Below are 26,389 nucleotides of genomic sequence, written 5' to 3' on the forward strand. Positions count from 1 at the left end.
CGGCAACAAATACATAAAAATTATAATGTTATTTGCTTTGACATACATATAATTCCATACGAGAGCTCCCAAACTATATATAATCGTTTTGCAAGATTCACGTAAGTACGAATTGTCTGTAACCAATAAAATAAACACTTTTCTAATACATATTTATAACGGTTGGGAGATAAATAGGTTATAAATGTATAATCTTTCTGTATTTTTCAAGTGAAATCGCGAGCGAGAATACCGCTGTCGGCGTTGACTGCATGTACATTGTACATCCATCGGCAATTGAATTGAATATTGATTCTGTGCAAACGTTTTGAATTTGTAATAATATCAAGAATCAAATTTCTATCGATAATTTCGAAATCAGTTTTTTAATTTGTCTTCAGCAGTCAAATAATTCAAAATATTCGTGTACATATACGTACATTGGTCGATAACTGATTCATTCACTGAGTACCGGTGATTGTTTATAAACGAATGTATATAATCAGTAACGATGATAAAATAAAACAATCTATGCGTTCATTGACGATACTGACCTTCATATAATATTTGTTTATTGGACAACCAAAGCTTATAATTATAGATAAATTGAGTTTGTCTTTCAGTTCAAACCAATAATGACGCACATTTAAGCATGCACGGTACTTGTTCTAGCGAACGAATCAGTTCCGGTGGCCAGTATGCTGATAAGTGTCTTACGATTTTCAGTCAATTTAAAAAAAAGTTAAACCCAAATTTTCAGAAACACGAATAATTGCAATTTCCTGTGGGTTGATTTATTGTACTATTAATATAAATTATAAGCTATTTAGCGCCGTAAATGTTTTGAAATTCGAAGACTACGCTATAAAATTCTCGAGAAACGGCGACAACACTATGTTCGCGCCACTATACTGCCAGCTGTCAAATAGATTCTGCTCATCGCTCGCGCAATACGTTAATTCTTGTGGTGAAAATCAAGCTGACGAGTAAACACAATTCTCACGTGATGCGGCTATTATACAACAGTGCAAAGACAATTTACATATTATCTTGATCGTCGACATGCATCTTTAATCGATATAATATTTTGGACAACTCTTCCATACGTCCATTTATGGAAGAAGGTAATGTAGCATTATGTTTATCATGCCGATCAGACGATATTTTTATGTTTCCGGTAATATTCATAACCTACAACATGATGATATTTTTTTAATCAAAATGTGTACTTTTGATTGCTATAGATTATGGAATGATTGTTTATAACATTTATTTTAAGGAAGTGTTTCATTTTTATTATTCGATACACGTTTTCCATTGCATACGTATATTTCTCTTCTGAGTAAATATTTATATCTGATAGGGCAAAGGTTTTGTCGGTCACATTGAGGTAATTCTCGTCCAGTTTCGATAAATGTTAAATATATTTAAAATTGGTTAAATTAAAAAAAAATAAAATCTAATCTCACAACAATAGTTTTATATAGTAAAAATACAATTTTATTTTTAATTCTACTCGCACTAGAAACAAAATCTGCATCTCCGCTATTCATATAAGCATACTTCGTATAAGCATACTTCTGTTAATTAGTAAAGCATTCATCGTCTTAATCCTTATTTATATAAGGAGGACCACAAGCACTTGGCCGACTACTGCTGTCAATGTGAAATTATCGGTATATTCAATTCTCTCGGTTTCAAAATGAAATTACCGCTTGATAGCACAATTACAAAATATAGATGTATAAAAGCTAACGAATCCTATGGTAATCAAAAGGCAAGCTTGTCCGTGCTCGATAGGAAAGGGAGCGCTTAGTCTGTGTCCAGGGGCGACGTTTGTTACAAGCCTGTGGTTTCTAAATGCAAAGCGATGCGTAGCGTGATAATGCTGTTTTCCATTAATATCAACGTACACTAATATTTCTTAAATTATAAATGTATTACCGAGGCAGCCTTCACTTGTAAAAAGTGGATAAATTGGCATAACTTTTTTCAGAAACTTTTTCAAACGTTCAATGTCAATGCAGACCTGTAACACATCCAACCAGCTAAAGAGAATCTCTAAAAATTTATAGGTAAGTTTCAAACAAACGATAAATTAAAAAAAAAATCCTTAAATTTTTTTATAAAGTTGATTGTTTTTGCACATTTCAATATTACGTTCATATCGAAATTTTTAATCTTGAGAATGAGTCGACAGTCACTTTTACAACTCGCACGTTTCAAATGTCTTATGATACTTGAATGTTTTTCTATTAAAATTAAAGCAAGTTTCAATTTTCACTACAAATACGAGTATTCTTATTTTTATGGCAATCGATTCATTGTTGCTACACACACCAAAGTGCAGTGTTAATCGTCACTATTTGACAAATAAAAACTTATAAAAAAGTCAAAAGAAATAATAATTGTTAACCCATTATTGCTCAAGCAAAATCCAGGCCAGATAGCACCAAACTAATTATTGAATCACTGAAAAAACATGGAAAAAAGTTTATCCGTGTTTTTTCTTTTTACGATTCCAATTGTTTATGAGAAATTATTTAAACGAAAAAAATTAGAATTAAAAAAAGCTGATCATGCCAATCGATTCCACAAAAAAAATATGCAAAAAGAACAATACGGGTTATTTCTTATCTCGTGTGGTAAGTCGTTTAGTAGTTAGTTTAGTGCTATCGGGTTGTCGTTATTTACAATGATAATACACTAACAAAATAGAATCTAATAGAAAAATGGTATAAAGGTTTTCGATGTTTTTTTTTCTTGTAGAATCTATTGGCATTATTAGTTTTTTGAAATTGTAAAATTTTTGTTAATTTGTTTAAATATTTTTGTATAAGCAATTAGAATCGCAAAAATAAAAAAATTTGGGTAAATTTTGTTTCCATTTTTACAGTGATCCAATGGTTAGTTTGGTGCTATCTGGCTTGGATTTTACTTGGGTAATAATGGGTTAACCAAGGGAGTAAAAGTATTGGAAATACGCGTAAATTGACATCCTCGCCTTGGATGTTAAATAGGTGCTAGGGGCTTGCCATTTTCACTCCCGTGATTAATATACTATTTTTTTCTGTATTTACTGATTTTTTTTTTCAGGCAGTTGTTTCAAACGATCTTGGCAATTAAAAGTTATTCTTTTAAAACCCGCAGAATAGGTGCAAGCGACTGAAGGTCGAGTGAAGAGAATGTATAGAAATACTTTTGTAAGTTTCATATGATTTATTACATGGTTTGTGTTATGTCTTGACTTTTACAATTTTGAAATTAGCCCACGTAAAGTTCACTTATCGATTTACATACAGAATGACATTTCAGTATAATGTTTATGAAAGTTATTTAGCTGTTTTTAATTGCATAGCTAAACTGTAAGAGTACAAATGAATAGCAACTTTCTCATTTTATAATTTTTTAATCAATAGTAAACTAGAGTACTGGTGATTTTATTATTGAAAATATTGATGATTGATTTTGATACAGATAATATTTGTTCCATTCGCAAACGATTCTAATGCATAAAACAAAATATTTTAACAGACGTTCAGATGCAAAGGAAAATTTTAGAGAATCGATTTTAAAAACGAATTTGAAAAATAGATTTGCTTTGTGTATAAGCACAAAATGGCGCATATTACAAAGTTACTGAAACAGTATGGTTTTACTAAAATAGAAGATACTGATGCAAATGGTGACACAGTACTTCATCAGACTATAAAAAATAAGAAATTAACTCAGAAAAAAATGATTGAAGTGTTAGAGATTTTATTTGAAAGGGGCGTTCATCCAGATATGGAAAACAAGAAAAAGGAGACGATTTTGCAATTGGCATTAAAAAACAGGATGCAAGATGTCATAAATTTGTTACTTACTCATGCAACTAACATCACTTCGGCAGCTCACTTTTTCATCACAGATGAATACGAAAAATACTCTCAATTTTCAAGGCAAACCAAGTTGGATAGCGAGATCGGAAGAGTCGAATCTGAATCCGCAAATTTCGTGGAATGGTTGATATCAAGGGGATTTACTTTTGATCGCAACAATAAAAGAAACCAGAGTGCACTTTGTATGGCCATAGAGCTCAATTTACAACATATTCTGCCAGTATTATTGAGGTACACGAAGAAAATTACCTCAGTCGATCAACAAAATAGAACATTACTTTGTTACTTTCTCGAGAGTAAAACTAAGAATTTTGGCATTGATAAAAATTGGTACTCTAAGCGATATGAGGCTGAAATTGTGAAAATTTTATTAGACCGAGGAGTATCGGTCGATACCGAAAATAATTCGGAGCGCAGCCTTATTCGAATAGCTATTGATAACGAGGAAGACGTGGACGTGGTGCTGATGTTGCTCGAGCGTTCGACAAACACTAATCGAAAAAATTGCGAAGACGAGACGTTGTTTCACGTCGTGATCAGGAAGTGGATTAACTCGGCTGAAGGAAAGAGTGATTATTATTCGAAAATCATGCAAGTTCTTATAGCTAAAGGCGCTGATTTGAACGAGCCAGATAAATATGGAAAGAGACCTCTGGTTTACGCGATCGAAAATCGTAATCTGCATTTAGTCGAACTTTTACGAGCCAACGGATCGGATTTTAATGTCACTACGAAGGATGGAAAACCACTGGTGGATTTAGTTTTCACTAGTATTTGCCAGAACACCAGCAACGAGGCAGATATGACGTTATTTCAATTACTACTCAAGCATGTGACGGGTGTTTGCCATAAAAATTTTGACGGGGACTTGCCGTTTCACACGTTAATCTGGAAGTGGTTGTGCTCGCCCGATACGGAGAACCATTATTACGCGGAAATCGGACGCGCTCTGATAGATAAAGGCGCAGACGTTAACAAAGCGAACGATTATGGAACGATTCCTTTGTTCCATGCCGTCGAGAGACATAATTTGCGGGTAGTCGAGTTTTTGAGAGAACACGGTGCAAACTTTGATGCGACAACAGAGAACGGCGATACTCTGATGCATTGGTTCGTCAAGAGCAACGACTTCATCGAGAGTGGCAACTACGAACCTGAAATGAAGTTGTTTGATCTCTTGCTCAAATATTTAACAAATATACATCATAAAAACTCATTTGGAGATACGCCACTTCGCATGGCCATCAGAAAATGGGCGACGTCAGAAAAAGCACATACCGATTATTACACGAAGGTAACTCGAGTTCTCATGGACAGACTCGACGGCGCCAATGAAACGCACACGTGTTACGGCGAGACTCTCCCGTTTGACGCGATCGAAAAGCACAATCTGGGAGTAGTCGAGTTTTTAGATGACAACGGAGCGGATTTCAGCATGAGAACAGAGGACGGCGAGACGTTGATGCATCTGCTCGTCAAAAGCAGCGGCTGCTGGCAGACCAATGACAAAGAAGCAGAAATGAAAATCTTCAAGCTGCTCATTAGCAAAGGCTGCCGAGCGGACGCGCGAGACAAAAGCGGCTCGACGCCCCTTCACGTCGCTGCCATGCATGCCGATTCCTGCGCTATTCAACTGCTCATCGAGCACGGCGCTCGGGTTGACTGCAGAAACAATGACATGGAAACGCCTCTGCATTTCGCAATGAGAAACAAGCAATTCGAGAGTACGGCTATACAATTGGTGGAGTTGGGAGCCGACGTCAATGCCAAAGATTCGAAGGGCCAAACACCCCTGCACAAGATAGCCATTGAGCAGAGGACCAAGAGCTTCTACAAAATGTTACGGATGCTTTTGCTGTACGGAGCGGATGTTAATGCGCGGGACTCGGAAAATCGCACGGTTTTGAGCTGCGCGCGCACCCGAGATCTCAACGATTGGCAACAGAAGTGCAGAGCCTGCATACTTGATTACAACGAGTTGCGACGTCGGACAGGGGAAGGCTTTGCCAGCTACTCGCCACTGCGCGTGTCCATCGGCGAGTGCGGTATAAAGGACACCGCGAGTGACGTGGTACTACGTTTGGCAGAACATTCGGTCAAACTCAAGGCAGCCAACTTGCCGTGGGACGAGCGGATTAACGGCTCGCTCGGGCTCGTTGTGGACGCTGACGCCCGCGCCACCACGATCAGCTCCAAAGCGTTCTGTCAACTGTACTACGAGAAAAGCGCGAAAGAAGTGGAGGCTTTGAGGAGCACGATGATCGACAGTCACACGTCGCTCTACCATTTTCTCCACATGAACTACAACAGGAGGCGTATCTATCTGAACAACAACAAAATGGAACTACTCGTGCGCTCTTCAGTACACGAGTTTCCCGTGTACGCGGATTTGATTTTCGCCTGCTTCTTTGAAGCCACGGTGAGGAAAGTTTTGATGGCGCCGGCGAGGAACGCTTGGGCAGCGTTGACAAGGATTAACATGCCAACCATTTGCATTGATCTCATCTTCTCGTTTTTGAGCAATGCAGATCTGTTCCTTATGATTGACGCTGATTTATCGGGTAAACTGAATCTCCGACATCAGTTCTCGAGAACTGTTTATACCAGCATATGCTTAATGCTTTCGATTTGTTTTTATTTTTTTTTCAGCATATTTGCATAGAAAGTACTCGGCATCGACAATCGATTGATATTCATGACTCGACTTGGAATTCATTTCAGGATAACGAATTATGATTTTTATGTCTTTTTACTCGCGTATTTTACCATTTTATTCCGGTTACGTTTACTTTTAATATGGAGAATATTAATTTTTACCATAACACGGATTGTTATACGATCGAATAATTGACCATGTTGTATAAAAATTTTATCATTATCAAGAGGTCGATATTGAACAAATTTGATTTCGATTTTGAAAATGAAAATAAAGCGCACTCTATATATAACACTGATTAGAATTCACAACATATTCTGCCAGCTTTATCGAACTTTATGATAGGTTTTTATTTTGTTGATGAAGTGAATAAAAAAATATTCCCTTTAATGACTGCGATTTAGTCATGCAGCTGATATTAAGTTTTTATTAGATGTAAGGGATGGTTCATTGACGTCGTAGAGAATTACTGTTTAGATGGACACAGCTCTAAACAAGACAAACGTATGACATATGTTAAGCTGTTACTCGAGTGTTCGACAGAAGCATGAATCTCAAGTCGACGGGTATTATCACTTGAAACGCGTCCGCTGATAATAATGTTGAATACATTCTAAAACGTTATTTACAAAGTAACAAATGTTAGTTAATCTTGTTAAGGTGATGACAGGCTCGGGGTGTAAATTCCAAATTTTACAATTTAGCTTGCGCGTGGAAATTTAAAACGCTTTCTAGAACGGGCGGTTCGCGGTACTAGCTCAAAGTTCGTACGCTGCAATCCAGCTTGTTTGATATCGCATTGTCCCGTGTCGCGGCTCTAGATGGTGCATTTTTCGTAGTCGTCGCGTCTTAAAAAGCGCCTCACAAATCGACTACCCTCTTTCACGCGCGCCTGATAGCCAGCAGCGTCACGGGAGTTCAGTTCGAAGGAGAAAGCGATATTGTGAAGGACACGCGGATCGTCCTCGTGAAAGCACGATTAGGAATGAGATGCGCAAACAGTGTGCGCAGCACTAATGGCGAGATAATAGCAGACCAACCCTCGCGCGTTGGTAAGCTACTTGGAGACCACACTGACTATGGCGCTTGGTATAGTTCGCATGGGGCGAGCTTTGCGCACGGACCCACTAATGCCCTTTGGGAAAGGAGAAGGAGAAAACTCCTCGGCTGCCCAATTTTCATTCGGCCACTGGCAGCCAAGCAAGACGGACGTCTTAGGGAGCGACAGGACAATCCGAACGGGTGAGTTTCATTACATTATCAAATTCTTACGTTTTGCCGAACACCTCTAAGGCAGCGTGACTCGTCGACGACGCCGTACGTATCTCATCGCGTGGACAACGTCGCGGACGGTACCTCGGGTGAGCCGAAGTCGTGCGTCCCGGCATGCCGAGACGAGCCTCGCGTGGTTGTTCGCGCATCCCGGCATGCCGAGGCGAGCCTCGCGTGGTTGTTCGCGCGCACACGAAACAAGATCCCGCCACGGCTATATCGCTTTATCCTTGCAAGCGTGGAGCTTTGGCTTTCGATATGAAGCACGCACGAGGCGAGCTTCGATGCGCGCTTTGGAAAGCCTTTTCGACCGTATGCCTCCGCCGTGGCGAACGCGTCGCGAAAATCATGCCGATCATGGTCGTACAAACGGGCGAAACCCTGATAGTCGGCGGATTCGATGGCGACGAAAGATCTTTCGAAATGGCGCAGGCGACGGACACATCTGCTTGAGCGTCCGTGGCGTGAGTTTTCCCAGCGTGAGGCGCGCCGGGCAGCGAGTCTGCCGAAGTTATCTATGGCGGAAAAGTGGGGGAGGGCGCAGGTAGGAAATGGGACTTCGGCTCGGTTTGTGCACGGCTAAGCGGCCACTACGGGTCGGTCATTATCTGCGTCTCGAATGATCATTAGCGACGAAAAATCTATTAAAGTACAAGTCTTTATCAATAAAGTAACAATATCAATGAAGTAACTGTACTTAAAGAGTAATTTGTGCTCGCTTTCCAATGAATAATTCACTTGTAAATCTGTAATATGAAAGAAGCACGGTAATTGTGTTTTCACTTTCTCGTGAAGTGATAGTGTCAGTAGATTGCGCGTTCCTCGATTAACAAAACATTTCTAGAATATTTCATCGCGAGTTTTCCTAGGCAAATGCGAATTTTAATTTATTCGAGATGATCCGTTAAGCAGTGTCGTTTCAACATTTAAGAGCAAATCGGTTTCGGCGAGACGAGTTAGGGGAGCCCCCGGGGGTATGTGCCATCAGTCTACATACTTTTTCTTTTCGCTTTTGACATTTCTTAGAAATATTAATGACGATACATATGCATATGTTTCGCGCGAACGTCAGTGTATCTCATTCGTACTAAAGTTTTTACAGGTTCTGAGGATCAAAGTAGATCAAAGTTTTTGAGAAATCAAGTTTAGAATTTAAATCTAATGAAGGAACGACTCTTGGCTGCAGAAAAAAGGATGGCAGAGATTTCCGAAATAGTGTACAACTATAAACACCTATATATTAACAATCCTCGTCAAATTGACGACAAGATATTTGAATTAATATTACATAATCATAGTTACACGGACATCGAAAAGAAAGAAGCCTTCGAAATTTTCCTGGACAGAGACATTCGTTCAGACATTAAGAAAAGGGAACACAGAGCGATTCTACAATTGGCAATTAGTAGTAGAATGAAATATTTCATAGACTTTTTATTATTGCGCAATCGTAAGAACAAATGCATCCTTCACTATTTCATCGATGACGAGTACGAGAAATTCAATAGGCAACTAGACGAGGCTGACAGTATCACCGCGTATAACTTCGACATTCGAAAATCTGAGAACGACGCGGCCGAGTTCTTGGAGTGGCTGGCATCGAGGGAAATCGACTTTGATGACACCGACGAAGAAGATAGGATCCCACTTGAGTTGGCGATCGAGCTTAACTTGCAACATGTTATTCCGACTTTGGTGAAGCACACGAAGAAGTTGGACCTCGTAGATTACCAGAAGAGAACATTCCTTCACTTGTTTCTGATTAAAAAGGACGATGACTGTGGAATTGATAACAATTGGTATGGCGAAAGATACAATAATACGATCATAAGCATGTTGCTGGTAAGGGGATTGTCCGCGGAGGCAAAAGACGTTTACATACGTACACCTATTGGAATAGCAATTTCGAAGAAACTGAACATGAATATAATCACCACATTACTGAAATTCTTAAGATGCGTGAATTATAAAGGTAAAAACGGGGAGACTTTGTTTCACACCGTTATCAGAAAATGGACAGAAGCGACGGCAAAAGATGTGCCTTATTACATGGCGATTGCCCGCGCACTAATTGTTAAAGGCGCAGACGTCAATGAGTCAGACACATTCGGGTTGCGACCCGCGACCCATGCGATCGAGACATATAATGCCGATGTAATCGCCTTCTTGTGGCTAAACGGAGCTGATTTCACCTTGATTACGTCCTTCGGCGAAACTTTGATGCACGAGTTCATTACACACGGGTACTATGTGAAGATCAGCGCCAAGACGGATGAAGCTTTGTTCGAGCTACTGCTAGATAAAGTGCAAGTCGAGGAGCTCACAAACGCGAAAGATGAGACGGTGTTCTTCGCATTGATCAAGGTGTGGTCCAAGTCCAAGCCAATACACAACGAGAAGTACGAGAGAATCGCCCGCCTCCTGATAGCCAAAGGCGCGAACGTCAACCGAAAGAATGTAAACGAAGCGACGCCCGCGTTCTGCGCGATCGAGGCGCGGAATTTGCACGTGGCCGAGTTCTTGCGAGACAACGGGGCTGATTTCCTGGTGTCCGTAAAGGGTGATAGCCTCGCGCACCTACTTCTTCCCGCTAAGTTTTACTGGCACAACAAAAACGACACGCGAATCAAGTTGCTGGACCTCGTACTCAAGAATGCGACCGACGTTGATCTTAGAAATAGTCGGGACGAGACACTGTTCTACTCGGTAGTCGAGTACTGGTCTACGTGCAACAGTTCGGAATACGAACATTGGAAGTCGATCGCGCTTTCTCTGCTAGGCAGAGGTGCACGAGTGAACGAACCGAATAATTTCGGAAGAACTCCGCTGGCTCGTCCCATCGAAACTCACAATCTCCCTGTGGTCAAGTTTTTGGAAGAACATGGTGCTGACTTCAATGTGATCACCAATAATGGCAATAACCTGCTGCACTTACTCGCTTATCAACACAAAAGTAGAGTAATTGATAAAAACGGACTGGCATTGTTCAAAATGGTAATTAGATACCGCGTCAACGTCAACTTTAGAAATGACAGATATGAGACGCCTCTGCTATTTATGGTCAACGGGTACTACAACGATTTGGCTAAATTATTAGTAAAACGCGGCGCTAATGTGGATGCCAGGAATCACTATGGCTTCACAGCCTTACATTTAGCGGCCGTTTCTTACACATCAGAGTCAAACAAAAGGTTGATTAATTTTCTGTTGGAGTTTGGCGCTGATTTCAATGCGCGTACTCCTAAAGGCTGCACGGCTCTGCAGATGTCAGTGTGGCGCAACTACACCACAAATAAAAGCAGATGTAGGTTCATTAAACCTCGTGATATTCCACCTATTATAGACACTTTGCATCACCGTAAAACTTCGGAACTCGATCTTTTGCTGAAGCATTGGGTCAAGCTCGACGTTGCCAACCTGAAAGGAAATTCCATTGACGATTATTCAGATATTTATCAGCTACAAAGATACAATAACATTCGCAATGAGTGTTTGGCTGAAATGGAAATCTTACAAACATCGAAAGACTTTCCAGACACGTCACTCTACCAGTTGCTGCGCACGGATGTTAATCAAAGACGTATATACCTCCAGAGCAGAGATTTGCGGAAATTTATTTATTCGCACCGATTAGATGCCAAATTTCCTAGATATGCAAATGTTATTCGGAATAAATTTCAGGAAACTATGACTAGGAGATCCTTGTTGCCGTTGGCGAAAATGGCGTGGGATCGTTTGACAAATATCCGCCTTCATGAGATATGCGTAGAATACATGTTTGCCTATTTGAGCAATGGAGACCTGTTTATAATGATTGGAAAATAACAACTATATGTTTTTTCAAGAACGTGTTTCATTTTCAGGTAAGGTGAAGGTAATGATTTTCAACAATTTTGCGTTATCATGCAATTGCATATTTAATATTTTGTGTTATTTCTTTTTTCTTCTAGAGAAAATGTTTGTCATCGTTCTTAAATTCCAAAAAGAGATTACAAATAATTTAAATCAGATGTATTTACCAAGATTTTGTTTATGTCAATGGATAACTCATTGCCTTTGTAATATAGAATTATTCTATTTAGAAGTGCTTACGTGTACAGCGAGGATCGACAGGAACTGCTTCACTCTCCTAGGTTCGTGAAATGATTTTTTACGAAAATCTTCATTGAAACCGGCTTTTGAGACTTTGGAGTTGACTGAGCTCGCCTCGCCGAATATTTGCATTGAATGATAGGAAATATTTTATTTCCCAAGTGATTCGAATTTGTTTTTGTCATTATTAAAAAAATTGTATTTGCACCTTCAGTACCACAGATTTATACAATTTCAAGGTAAAACAAACTATTCAAATTAATTATCAAGAACTTTAATGTTTTGTCGACATAAAATTTATTTTTCTATTTTCTTTTTCAGTACTTTTCTGTTCTGCTAATGTTGAACATTAGCTTTGAAATTGAGAAGAAATCGGATACAATGTTTAGTTTTTTCTATATTTTATAGTTTAGTTTTTATCCAATAGTGTGTATTTAATATATTTAATATATTCTTGTTTAATCTTGTTCATGATTAAGTGTATATTTTTGTTTAATTTTGTTCATCCTTTAAGTTTTATGTAATAATAAATTTTTCAAGATTCGAATAAAAAAGTCATGAAGAACCAAATGGTTTATTTCATTTCGTCTCCAATTTTCGCCCAAAAAAATATATCGATTCTAGGGCACAAACACGTTTCTGATATAAATCTAAAAAAAAAAGGAAGCAGAAATCGCACGATTTGACGTTACTCGAAAGTAAAAAAAATAGTAGAACTTGCTTGTAATAAATATACGTTGCTCACTACAAATACACAGGCGAATTTCAACAACTATTTGTCGCGCCATAGCAAATGAAAGTTGCACGAAATCTTCCCGAGCAGGAGACTGGTTTTCAGTCACTTGTTCGTTTTAATTTCGTTTTGTTGCTCCGGAAATTTCAAGCTTAATTCGTGAATTTTAAAGTCGCATTCCCAATTTTTGCTTAATCGAGAAATGATTCTACCGAGCAAGATTGCAAAGACAATTGAATCATATCGAGAAAAAGAAAACACGAGTCTGCGCGCGATGAATTAACGGTAACGCAAAAAGCAAGTAAACAAGCATCACGTGTCAGTTGCAATTTGTCGCGTTTGGCGAGAAAATGAAAGTGTCTAAGGGATTCCGTAACAAACGCAGCTGGATTCTCCGTGCAGATTCCTCCTCCGATTTAGCTTCAGCCGATTGCCTCACTTGTTGATCTTTGAATTACGGCCATTGCACGTGTAGAGTTGTTAAATACGCCTGTTCCAAAGAAAGGAGGAAAAATGTTGCTTCAAAGCAAATAAAGAAAAGGTAAGTGAATGTATTGCCAACGAATATAAACGTACAAAACTCCTTACAGAACTATGCTTCTATGAATGTATATATTACAACGTTCCTCACTTTTTAAGGATTCATCAAAGTTAATAACGAAGTGCGTATACGCAGTAAAATCACCGGTGAGAGCTTCACGTTTTTTCTTTCGTTTCTTTAATCGATCGCTTTCAACGATCGGAGAGGCCATCAAGAAATAATGTAATTCGCCTTATTGCCAATTGTCCGACGTTCGCGGCAGCGTGCAAGGCGCTTTTGTTAAATGCGCGCCTCTTCTTCGGAAGGAAAAATGCATTGATGCAAACCGGTAGCCCGAGCAAAAGTCGGACCAGATCTTGCGACCTTGTCGGTCGTTCATTCAAGGTTCCAACATTGAGCGAAACATATATATATGCACATCTATATGCGTTGACTCGTGATTCTAATCGAGTGAAAGTAAAGTTCCAGAGAGCCTTGGTGCCCCTAATCGATTCTCTTTCCCCGGTCGTCGAAAGCTATTCTCTAATTTTTTTTCGCAAGTTTCGGATTTCACGCGGGTCATCTGCCCGAGGCGCCGGCGGTTCGCGCAAAGGTCGAGGAGAGTTCTTTTTTTGCAATTCGGCGAGGTCGAGACGTGCGACTGCCCCGAGGCGACGAGCGCGGACACGCCGTTGTCTCCTCGAGTCGATGGCGCTGGGTGCGGGTCAAATTGGTAACCGCGTCGAGACTGCTGGACGCCGACGCCGGAACCCCGGCATCGTTGTCGATCGAAAGCGAGATTCCACGATTCGCTTTGGCTTCGTCGGGCGTACTTTCTTTCCTTCGCCGCGGCGTGCGGACAAAAACTAACTCGCATTCATATGGCGCGCGGGAACGTACGAAGTTGAGCGTAATTACGAGGCGTCGAACACTGCGTCCTTGCGATCCCTCGACGTCATAGCATTTCACTCAAACGTATGCTCGTCCGAACGAAAAACTCGTCTCCAATTATATATTCTATCGAATTATAGATATGATTATTTCGCCAACCTCGTTGAGCCAGTTATTAAATCAAGACGATCGGTGGTCCGAAGATGAAAAAAAAAAAAAAAAAATGAAAATTTTGAAATCGACGCCACCGGACGACGGGCGAAAGAGAGTCACGCAGCGGATCGATTAATTTGCGAAGCGCGGCGCATTAGCGGTCCTGGCAATCGCTACTGAATCACGACTGCAATGGGCCGTACGTCGTGGAGGAAAGAAAACAGCGGCCATTCTCGATTTTACGAGCCAGTAAGCTTTTACGAGACGCCCGAGCGAGTGAATTCTGATGCTAATTAGCTGACAAAGGAGCTGCTTACAGTCGGTAAACAAGCGATAAATTGTCTCGGGTTGCGCCCGATTCGTCTATGGTAACTTCATTGTTTCGCGTTGCAACTGCGTATTTTACATATTCGATCGCCGTCGCAGGTATTTAGCGCTACAATGGTATCTGCCGTTCCGCCTACTTTTCTTCGACAATTAACCTTCGACCACAGACACGTTTCTTTTCCCGCGTTATCTAGAATGCTTCTGGAGCGCAACTTGTCCCATTCGGATGATTTTATCGTACGTACCTACACTCACCGTTTTGCATGAATAATGCAACCATCTCGCCACAACGAATTAACATGTCCCGGAAGGCACATTTTTACTCTATCGCCGAGCACCTTCTCGTTTGGATTCTTCCTTCTCCCAGCGCAAAGGAAAACAAACATCGATTACCTCGCCAAACCCCGCCAAACCGTTAAACGTACTTTCCTTGCCTACACGTAAGAAAAAAAAAAAGAAGTCGATCGACTCGCACACGGCCAACAAGCGCGTCTGCGTATAAACTAAGCGCGAACTTTCTCCGCGTATACGAGCTCGAGAAAAGAGCGTAACGGAATGCGCCCTTGCGCGCGTGTTCCATATGCCTGCCTATATGGGAAAACGTCTCGTTATCGAGCGCGCCGAGTTCGATTTGGCGCGGCCGTGCGCGCGCGCACCTGCGAGCGGAAAACCGAGTTTGTTTTCGGCGCTCGGCCGCGAAAATTCGCCTCGTCTCGCAGCGGCACGTTCACTTTCGCCGCGAGACTCCGCGAGCTTTCGTACGTTTCCCAGCGTCGTCGTTGATCTTTCTTTTTCTCTCCCTCGCTTTCGGAAGGAAGAGAAGTGACGCCGCCGACTGCACCCGGCGTGCACGCCGCAGATGCCAGCGGCCCTCGTCTCCCATCCAATTCCATTATTGACGTTCGTGATAGAATTTTCTAAATGAAGATGGGCGTCGAACGGAATGGATAACTTGCTTCTCGAGACAGACGGAAATACTCTTTACATTTTGAAATTGTTTTAACAGCAGACAAACAATGCTAGTGTTTTGCGAGGCCGCATTTCAGCATTTTATACCGAACACGTCCGAAGCAGAATGCCTGAAGACCATTCGTCTGATCGCGATCGCCTTTCGTGATAATTACAATCGAATAGCCTCGGCATTTGAATAAAAATGACTGAATATAGAGTAAAAAATGTGTTTAAAAACTGCTCGGCGTCTCGAATCAAATGAAACTTGAAAGCAGGACGTTCGTTGTACAATTGGAAAAATTGCTCTTCTAAGTGCAACAAAAGATACAGCTGAGCGTTTCAAAACGATCCCCATTTCAAGGCTTTCCCCTTCAAGGAAGCAATATTCATGAATTGTAGCACCAAGGTGGTTCGATTTGGAGAACCAGTTTCGCGCGATGCTCATAATTTTTTTTTCTTCCTCTTTGCGATGTAAAGAATCCCGCTGCAAAAAGAAACATTCGCAAGAGCAGTATTTACGACTATTTTCAGGAAGATTTTTTCGTTGCAACATTCTTCGCAGGATTAATAAGGTCGCAGTACGGAGACAAGTCCGCGACACAGAGGACATATACAGAACGAGTTTCGTTGGCAGACTTTAAGAAACGACCGAGAGCAATTTTCAACGTGGATCCTTCATGGGTTTTTTGTGTTGCGCGTATTTCCGATGCGTATACAATTGCATTTACGGCAACCAGTTGTCGCATCGGTCAGCCGAGGCAGGTGACAATTTTTACTCTTGAAATGCCATTCTGGTATCGTTCTAAAGCGACGCTTTTTAGAAAATCTACAGTCAACGTAATTTCGTCACAAAGCTTCTACTGCTCTCGCATACCCGAATGTCGAAATTCCCCTGGCAAAGTATTTGCATTTTTTTTCCACGGGAAAAATACAATTTTACTTATTTAACTAGCAATTAAAATGCGATTTGCGCGAAGACTTGGTAAACGCGAAATCAGGAAAAAAATTCTAAATTGTTCTTGAAATGTCGACGCGAATGAAGTCAGACAAGGAATTTTTTGTTAAGTGAAGGATTCTGGGAGTTCGTCAACATTTTTAAAAAGTTGAAACGAAGAATTTAAAAAAATCCTTTGTTCCTGGAAAGAGAAGTGAAAATGTTGAATTGAACCTCGTCCGCATCATTTATCCCCATTGAAAATGCATAAAAATTCACGCATTTCCGTATAAGCAGAAGTAAAACATTCGATATGATAAAATGTTCAACCTTACATGCATCGCCGATGTTCGCAATTCGCCTGTTTACTGACCGAACTGGTATAGGTAACATAAGTCCTTCGAACAGTAACACTTCAAGGGTAATTGCACTTGCAGACTTGAAATCCCATCGATCATCCTCTCGAGCTGCGAATCATTCATTTCAAAAATGTTGGTAGGACGGTTATCACGTTACTGTCATGCTTGGATGTTTGCTTACAATTCAGATCGATGGTTATTATTTGAATATTACGAAAACAAAATCCATCACGAGTACCTTTTATATTGATTGGTAATATGCCACTACGTAGATGTGTACAATTGACCAAGTTTAAAACTTTAATCTGGCGGTTTCATAAGATATGATGTTTCTCCTTGTACTGGTGTTTTTTTTCAATTTTTAAACGTTATTAAAATTTAAAAATTTTAGCGGCTTATCTGCGAAAATTTAGGGACTTTTCCTAAAAACTTTTAAAAATCCCAAGTCTACGAGTTTCACTTTCTTAGTATCGGTAAAATATTAAACTTTCTGCGTTTTCAATGTGACGTAAAGTGCATCAAGACATAGTTTATGTAGTTGTTTACGAAATCTACATGGAAAATCAAAAAAATCACGACGATCTCGCGAAAAAGCAATAATCGGAGAATGAACGACTGCAGACGAGACGTCCGAGCGCCACTGGGCAATTCCGCAATCGCATCTCTACACTACTCTGCCAGCTCGATCCTGTCTCCGCCGCGCACGTACAATACACTCGATATCAATAGCGCGACACTAATACGCACCGGTGCGTATGGAGAGGACGACGCCGATGCAGTCAGCCGTGGTCATACGTGTGTCTCCCCACCCTCTTTCCCACCTTTCGTCGTCGTCGTTGTCGTTGTCGTCGTCGTCGTCGTCGTCGTCGTCGTCGTCGTCCCCGTCCCGAACGAAAGAGAAATGCCGCGGCAGCTCGTTACAGCCGAGCATTCAGCCTGTGGCCGTCGTGGGCCTCGCAGCGATAGTCGCGCGGCGCGTGAAAGTTTTGCCGAGAGTCCGGCCGCGCGAAGCGAACGATAGAGTGTGTAATCAAGTGCCGAGGCAAGGTCGCAGAGATGCTGGCGCCGACTTTGCTCAGCCTGCTGTGCCTCACGTCCGCGGCCCTCGTCGGCGCTGTTCCCGGCCGGCTTAACGGTGAGTTGTGCGTCCCTTGGTCGCGCGCGCCTCCCCGATATTTCCCTTTTTTCCTCTGTTTCGGCCAAGTTCTTCGCGCGCTGGTGTCTTCATCGAGCACTGTCGCCCGCGGCAGCGCGTGCGCAAAAACCAACGGAATTACAGTCGAAATTAGGCGTACACAGGCACAGTATAACTGCAAACAAGATACCAACGTGTTTTCGAAAGTTTCTTCAAGGGTTCAAGATGCGCATCTCGCTTACGACGTGGCGGAATGTTAAGGGTCAACTATTTATTCGTCGTTTCGTCATTGCGAATCTATTAAAAGATACTTTCTAGTTGTACAAGGATATTCAGCTCATTAACGCGAAAACATAGAAATTACCATACGAGTTCGAAAGCCGATTTTTCCACATCCAAATATCGCACGGCAGCGATACAGCGGACAAAAAAGGTCAATCCCGCAACACTTTTACCGCACCGAGCTGCCCTCGATTTCGTTTCTCCTCCCCGAGCTCGCAACCAATTGCAGTAGACGCGCGCAGCCCATTGTGCCGCCAGCAGAGGATTAAAAGCGGATTAGACGATCGCCTCGCAATATTTGCGGAATGGAAGCTTCGCAGCGTTTCGCGCCCGGTGGGCAATCCGAGTGTCGGCGGAGCGTTAACGAGGGAAATCGGCGGACGGCGCGATCCGTTGGAAAGGCGGCGGGATCCACGCGCGCAGCCTCTTATCAGTCGGCCGCGGACCGAAGCGAGAAAACGCGCGCCCTTTCGCCCGATGGATACGCGCGCGGAGTTTCGCAAGAGCTTCGCTCGCGTGGATTCATCTGCGCGCCGCGGGTGAAAAACAAGCCGACGACTTTCACTTCGATTTTAAATAGAGCAACGACGCTCGATCCAACTGTCTTTGGATGCTCGTTTCGCGCGACGCTGCCGCCTCTTCGAATTAGCCGTAATTATTATCGTGGAAAGCCCTCGCGATCGACCCGCTCGCCGATCCTCGTTGAAACCTACGTATCGGAGCCGTCGGAGATGTCCACCGCACGGCACCGATATTTTACCTCTTCATCGTTGCCCATACTTTACTTCGTTTCTACTCATGCGCTTTCTTTTCATTCGTTGCTCCTGTTATATGAGTTGATTCGCTCGATCTTATAAAACGCCACTAATTAACAACCGAATGAAAGAGGCATCGATTTGGTCGTCTGCCGAAATTGGTCTCCCATGCCAACGATCCCCTCTCGACCATTCGGGTATTGATGGGGCGATACTTGCCTGACGGCCGGATAGGCCGTCCATTCATCAAAGTCAGCCACGTAAAAGTACCGAAAACCGCCCGCTGCTCGATTCATCTAATCAAAGCTTTCTCTTTCGCAATTCATCATTAAAACCTTCGCTTGTGTAAAATCACACTTGCACTACATCTCGCAGCCAGTAATTACCGCGCGTCGCACTCTGCCATCGCGGCGAGGGCCGCAAAAAAGCGTCAGCTCGACGGAATCGGCAATGCGACGCGCCAGCAGCAGCAGCAGCACCAGCAGCTGCAGCAGCAGCAGCAACAGCAACAGCAGCAGCAACAACAGCAGACGCTCGAGCAGTCGAGTCCAATCGACGAGAGCGTTGAGCCGCAGCACTTCGAGAACGAGCTTGCATGTAAGTTCTCGCACGCGTTCCTTTCTCGCCTCTGCTTCTGCTCGCTCTGCTCGTCTGGGTGATTGGCTTGACTACTCGGTTGCGCTATCTCTCTCTCTCTCTCTCTTTTTCTCTCTCGCTCTCTCAACTCCAGCAGTGCCGATCTTTTGTTCGATCGTCGCTCCGAATTTCGCGCTCGTGGCCCCGCTTTAATGAACCGTAATGCCTCGTTTACGAGACCGCACCTGCGCGCAATTTCCCAACGAAAGCGTACGGCTCCGTAAAATCTCAAGTTTGCGTGCGGTCTGACCTCGACTCGGATAACGAAACTATGCGCGCCAGAGCCAGAGGAGTTTGCGATCGATGGATCTTATCGCTGCTGCGACTATTGACGACGAAAAATTGGGACGCCAAATAAAAAAAGCGCGAAAGTTTTTAATGAGGATCCTTGCATAACTGTACACGTCGCAGAACAGAAATGCTTTTCAACAGAAATACGTTTCTTTCTTTTTGTTCGATCAATTCGAGAAGCGAACTCGCCCGTCGAAGCAAAGTTCCGATGAATTATTAATGCGCGTCGTCGTGGGAGATTGTCACATCGCGAGCAGCGAGAACGGACAGAAAGCGCAAACGCACCTTAGTCCACAGCTTGCGCTCCTTAACCCGTGGAAGCCCCGACTTGATAACGCCGTGAAGCGACTGTCAAAAATCAATCTAAATGGGGCTATACCCGGGAATAGGAGACGCGAGACCCAGTCGAAACGCAATACGTCCTCGCGCGCGTTCGTGCGAGATGCAATTCATATACGAAAGGAAAGACAAAGAACTCTTGATCCGAATTTGAAACCGTGACGCGCGCGGATTAGCAGTTCGCGGAGCGCTCGACCCGAATCGCGCGGCGAAAACGTCGACGGGCGGATGGAAATCGACGCGCGGCAAGTTCAGGGCCGAGCGACGTCGGTGCCCGGGTCGGCGTGACCGCGGCTCGCGAGTGTCCAGAGAAGACGCGGCTCTCGTTATCGCGCGATACGTTGCGCCAGAGGCCTTGCCGCGCGTATGCACTTCCTATACGTACGTACGCGCGCACGGCCCATTGTGCGGATCGCTCGCTTTCGCAATGCTCGCGCGGCGGATACGCGCCGTTTCGCCACTCCCCGCTGATCCGACGGGCTCTTCCAATTGTCTCGCTCGCTCTCGATGCAAGACCGTCGCGAATCGTCGGTCGACGGTGGTGCAGCGCTAAAACTCGCGTCCCCTCGAAAAGAAAAAAGAGCGAGAGAGAGAGAGAGAGAGAGAGAGAAGGCGAATTCTCGCGGACGGGACTCGCGCGCGTGTCGTAACCACTCGCTCCGTTCGCGGGGTTCGCGAGCCGGCCAATTTATTTGCAATTTTCTGTGGAAAGCCGACTTTCGCGGAAATCCACGGCGGCACAATGCGCTCGAGCGACGAGCAGGAAAAACTGCCTCGATGTGCCCGCTATGCGCTCTCGTGTCGCGCGCCTTCCATTCTTACGTTCTGCGTCGTCGTATTCGCGCCGCCGCCGCGCCGACTGGCTCTCACTCTGTGCCCCGTTCCAAGTCGTCACTTCGAGCGGTCGAATTATGAAACGGCTATTCTGTCTTGAGGAGGAAACTTTGGCTCCTGACTCTTACGTGAATCGTAGAAAAATACGGCCTTTCTTCGAATGGGGGAACGTTTGGATAAAAATTAAAAAAAATTATATCTCATCTTTAAAACAGTAGTGCGTGAGCGGGGGTAAGTAATCGCAGAACGCTGTATCGGAATAAGTATGCTAGATTTATATATTTGACTGATAAGAAAATAGCTTACGGTTGCCGATGTTCCGGCGAGAGTGTCGGTCATTGTTATCGACCCCAGCAGATCGTTTCGTCTTTCGAGGAACATAGTAAGGGAGAGGCAGCCTGGGTTATAGGACAGTGACGAGTTTTCCCCGAGGCAAGCGGCTTAACAGTTAGGCTGGGAACCAATCCAACTTCGTATGGCAGGGGACTATAAAAAAAAGGAGAAAGGGCCGGACGCACCGATGGGATGCGACAACAATTTTTTCTTAATTAAAGGACTTTTTTTTGCCCGTGTTGGAATATCTTGGGCAGCAGCGGTTCTTTTATTTACAAACATCAATTTTCAAAAATGTACGTACACCGCTGCTAGTAAAAGAAAACTTGAATGGGCTGACGGAACAGGTTGCTACTGTAGTAGCGCGAAGAGACGACGTCGAGTCGGAAGTCAAGCCGACCCACATACCTTGTGTTCGATTTTCGCCTTTGTCGATCGACCTACCAGATATATCCTCGTTATACCTTGTCCATCGGCTACTCACTTTCTCCATGCGTGTATCACAATCACCATTGGGACGTCGTGAAAATTTGACTGTTTCCTTTCATTTATTTTCTCTTTCTTTTTTGATGAATGTTTTAGTAGGCATTATCGAGGTCAACTCCTTGTATGGGATTAGGAAGATATTTAAATTTCCTTTGTTGAATTAATTTTTCGTTGGACAACGGCTTACAAGTTAAGCTTAGATTAGTTTGACTAATGTACGATTGAAAATGTACATAATTCTAGCAAAGGAAACAGAAATTACTTAAAATAAGATGATTATTTTTCTACGATTTAAACTGTACGCGTTACTAAGATCGAACAGCCCGAGAGTTAGTTTAAAATAAGAAATACATTTTCTTTTATTTTCAACAGATAAGCAGTTTTTTCTCTTACTATTTGAAAAAAAAATCTTATTTAAGAAAAATATATTGATATTTAAAAAAGTTTTTGTTACTTTCTTTAAGAAACATCTTTTCAAAACAACAAATTTTTCTTATATAAATGAATTGTACTTGAAATTTCCTAATTAAGGCCGTTGAAGATTAAAAGTGCTGCGCAAGTAAGAAATTTTGTTGTAATGAAACCTTCGTAAGAATTCAAATGAAACTATCAGACTCGATTTACTCTCAAACTTATAGGTCGTCAGTTGTTAATAATTTCACAAACACTTGGGTATTTCAGTCGGGACACGCCTAGTTTTCAAAGTAGCTTTATAATACCGGACGTTGAAGTTTTATAAGTCTTCGAATTTGGGAAAGTGTCGATAATTTATTTGGAACGAACGTATAAATGAAAGGCAATCTAAGAATCTTAATAATCAGCAACGTATGAAGTCATCAAACGTTACTTTATCGCGCCGCCGATCCCACGGTTGTAAATCACCGACCGTCATTTTCGCCAACTCGCTCGCGTCGACTACGGAAAATCGGGAAATTTCCGGCCTTTTCTCGCGCGGCAAGGAGACAAGACGCGACAGATCACGGGATATCCTTTTGACCAGCGTTCGACGAACAGTGTTGTTTGCCGCACATCGGTGGATACAGTGAAGTCGACGCTCACGAAAGGTGATAAATAATGAATCGGCGCGCGAGGATGTAAAGTCGAGGAGAGAAAAAAAAGAAAAAGGAATCCGAGAGCGAAACGATTGCCCATTGCCATCGGCAATATATTGTCGTGCTGAGAGTGGAAGAGGCGTATCTTTCGAAGTCAATACGCTTTCTAATTATCATTATCCTCTCTTTGCACAAGAGTGCGTGCGCGAGCTTCGACTTGGTAAGCGGCGAGAACATCGAACGCGAAGGAATCTTGTTATGATTTTTTTGTCGCGCTCGCAGCGACACGTGCCATGTCGTGATTTATGGTAATCAGCGTCTCTTAATTTTTTTTTAGAATACAGATGTCTGCGTGGAATATTGTTTTATATTACGTTAATTTACACTGATTTACTTGTTTTCGATGACAGGTCGAAGATATCGTGTAATTTTGCTGAATAAATGGAAGAAGTTGGAGAGAGAGAGATGATGATTAAAAATGAAATATCTCGATGAAAATCAATGATGATAGAAAAAAAATAGGGGAATTTATATTGTACATCTTCCGAGATAAGATAAAAAAAATCAGATTTATCATCGAATTCCGACTCCCCATTTAATAATTTGACATAAGCACGAATATTAAATCGATCGTTTCGGGCTTGATTTGAATTGAAAATGTATTTAACTGATTCTTAATTTGCGTTTTCAACGTGTTACAGATGACTGTCCGAATTGTGCGGACGACGCGGCGTTAAGCATCGGCGCTGCAAGATGGACAATGCCGCTGCTGAAGCTAGGAGAAAAACGTTATTACCTAGGAATCTTTTTCAAGGTAAAATCGTCGTTCGACTTTGCGGATCGAATGATAAAAGCTAACTCGGGCACGTGAAACTGGCGCAGGCAAACTGGTACAGAGCGGCCCAATACTGCCGCTACCACGGTATGCACTTGGCGAGCATCAATTCGCAAGAGGAGAACGACAAGCTCGAGAAGCACATCAGGGACTTCGGCCTGGCGCACGAGCACTTCTGGACTTCGGGCACCGATCAAGCGGAGGAAGGCACGTTCTTCTGGATGGCCAACGGCAGGCCGATCACCTTCGAGAATTGGAACGCCGGCGAGCCCAACAACTTCCGGTAGGCAGCCGCGACGCCGCTCGAGCTTGCGCAACCCGACGCGTGCACCGATTCGCTATTCGGCGACGTTGCGCGGCGCGATTGGCATTTACGTAACGACGGTAAACACACGAGTCCAGGGGTATAATGGCGAGGCGCGAACGCGCCGATCGCGTAAAAGTGCCAAGGAAAAACGCGCTTTCCTCGCGGATCAATCGGACCGTTAGATAAGAAAGCGAGATCCGCCGGTTTCGATGCGAGTGGCTATTCGCGCCGGCGCGCGCGACTTACGCAAAGAGCGCGTGTCCGACGAGGAGGCGCAATCGGAACGCGGGAGGCGCGCTCTCTCTCTCTCTCTCTCTCTCTCTTTTGCACGACTAGCGCCAGCCAACGACGCGCCTCGACGCGGGCTCGCCGTTCGAATGGTCCTCTTGAAATACAATGATTGCGACCGCGCTCGTTTAATATTAGTATCAATCGTGGAAACCGCTTGGATCGTCAGATCAAAGCCAAATCACCGGGCAAACTTGAATGAAAATGTGAAAATTCATTTAGTTTAAGAAAATGGGCTTCTCGTTGGAAATTCCGCATTAATGTCGAAACTATTATTGCAGAGCAAATGAATCATTTGATATTCATTAAAACAGGTACGAAAACGGCGAGGAGGAGCATTGCTTGGAGCTGTGGAACCGTGACGGCAAGGGATTAAAATGGAACGACAGTCCGTGCAGTTTCGAAACGTTCTTCGTGTGCGAAGTGCAGTGAAGGACTCGAAGCGAACGAGAGAAAGAGCGATATCACTTTACCCAAGAGACTTTCTCGCTGAGATTCTTAATGCGAAACAAGTGGCATTTGTATAACCGGCAAAAAAAAAACAAAAAAAAATAAATAAACGGCGTCGACGCTCCGTTCTCTCCCTATTGTCCGATACTAATCTCCATGCGTCGCGATTATCCGCGTGGAACGACACGCCGTCGGTGCAAGTGTGCGAAAGTGGTTCACCAGTAACAAGAAAACGAAAAATTTTAAATGAAAGAAAATTATACAGTTTGGCATGGAAAAAAAAAGAAATCTGTAAAATAACGGTATTGATTGTCGACCTCTCGTCTGCGTTTTGTTGAAGAATACTCAAAGGCAGTGAAAATATGCGCCGTTGGTTATTTTTGTTGTTATACCAAAACATAGCTAGAGTAAATAGTTTATTACTTATGCATAGCACTTCAAAACACTCAACGACTAAATGTATTGTCTAAAAGTAAGAATCGCTCCTCGATTCGTTAATTCAGGGTTAACAATTGTATGTACGATGCGTTTTGTCCTAGTCTGTAACTTTATATTTTAGCGTTGCATTTTTTTTTACATATAGTTTGTACTTGCTAGACATTCGTCATAGATTTTAAGCGAAATTAAAAAAAATAATAATTAAACAAAAATAACTTCCAGACGCGCGAAAAATCTGCATTATCGACAGCGGGTCAATGATCTACAGCGGAATATTGCAGAGCGATCGTTTTTGTACTGCGAAACTTATTGCACGCGAAAGCAATTATACTTGATCAAGCGCGACTAATTTCGTACGCAGTTTGGAAAAAAAAATTTTTTTCGGTTTTCCATGCCGCATTGCGGTTTATCAGCGAGCGCGCGCGACCTTTAGTTCGCAATTTCTGCCGTGTGCAACTGTTTGGTTTTTTTTTTCTTTTCGATTGCGCAATGGATCGACGATCTGTATATATACATGGATTCGTCCTGATATCTAGGTCACGGTCGATACTTTCTGTCCCTCGGTATTTTTCAAAAATGCACAGTTAGCTTTCGAGTGACATTAGAACGGGTTCTCTTCACTGCCGTGCTTGATAAATGTTACCTTTTGCTAAGACCACAATGGACAAGCCCAACGACTGCATGAAAATAAAAGTCAATTGTCCGAAAATTAACCGAATTATATAATATTGAGTATACGTTGTGCGACGGAAATGTAGTATATACATAAACAATTGTAAAATTACTGGCTCACAAAATTAGTCGACTCAGAGTAAACAATTTTCAAACTTTATGAAACACTTATTTTTAATTATTTTAGTTGGTACTAAAACTTGTCTTGCCAATTGTGCTTTAATAATACACGAAGAATCAGTTTTGAAAAAATTTTATAGTAGGAAACAAAAATTAAAACACGCAGCAACATTACTTGAAACATATAGTGTAAAATTATATTCAACGTTTTATTTACCTGTAGATATCGATTATTGAAGGATAGTGGATAATTTACGTTTCAAATGGCAGAAGTTCATTCGTGGGATTCGACAGTGCTTGAAATTCACAAGTAATGAAATCAGAACGTGTTTTTTCGGCGTCGACGAGCACAGAATAGTTTGGTTATATTTCATATTATATCGGAATC

At 42.6% G+C, this 26,389-nt stretch overlaps 3 protein-coding genes across 3 annotated transcripts; all 3 read left to right on the forward strand.

Annotated features, from left to right (window-relative positions):
• Positions 1-871: 871 nt before the first annotated feature.
• LOC131670887 (ankyrin-3-like) lies at positions 872-6,791 on the forward strand. Its single transcript, XM_058946865.1, has 5 exons — positions 872-1,103; positions 1,976-2,054; positions 3,076-3,182; positions 3,514-6,421; positions 6,510-6,791. The coding sequence occupies exons 4-5, from the start codon at positions 3,598-3,600 to the stop codon at positions 6,548-6,550; spliced, it is 2,865 nt and encodes a 954-aa protein (XP_058802848.1). The 5' UTR covers positions 872-1,103; positions 1,976-2,054; positions 3,076-3,182; positions 3,514-3,597; the 3' UTR covers positions 6,551-6,791.
• A 2,191-nt stretch (positions 6,792-8,982) lies between these two features.
• LOC131670867 (putative ankyrin repeat protein RF_0381) lies at positions 8,983-11,792 on the forward strand. The gene is made up of 3 exons (XM_058946844.1): positions 8,983-11,368; positions 11,652-11,662; positions 11,739-11,792. The coding sequence occupies exons 1-3, from the start codon at positions 8,983-8,985 to the stop codon at positions 11,790-11,792; spliced, it is 2,451 nt and encodes an 816-aa protein (XP_058802827.1).
• A 6,012-nt stretch (positions 11,793-17,804) lies between these two features.
• Positions 17,805-24,763, forward strand: LOC131670869 (C-type lectin 37Db-like). The gene is made up of 5 exons (XM_058946845.1): positions 17,805-17,883; positions 22,799-22,903; positions 23,593-23,705; positions 23,774-24,009; positions 24,636-24,763. Exons 1-5 carry the CDS (start codon positions 17,805-17,807, stop codon positions 24,751-24,753), a joined length of 651 nt encoding a protein of 216 aa, XP_058802828.1. The 3' UTR covers positions 24,754-24,763.
• The last annotated feature ends 1,626 nt before the right edge of the window (positions 24,764-26,389 follow it).

Source organism: Phymastichus coffea, unplaced genomic scaffold (assembly GCF_024137745.1).
Source record: "Phymastichus coffea isolate CEN01 unplaced genomic scaffold, Cenicafe_Pcof_1.1 PCOF00117, whole genome shotgun sequence".
NCBI classification, from domain to species: Eukaryota; Metazoa; Arthropoda; class Insecta; order Hymenoptera; family Eulophidae; genus Phymastichus; species Phymastichus coffea.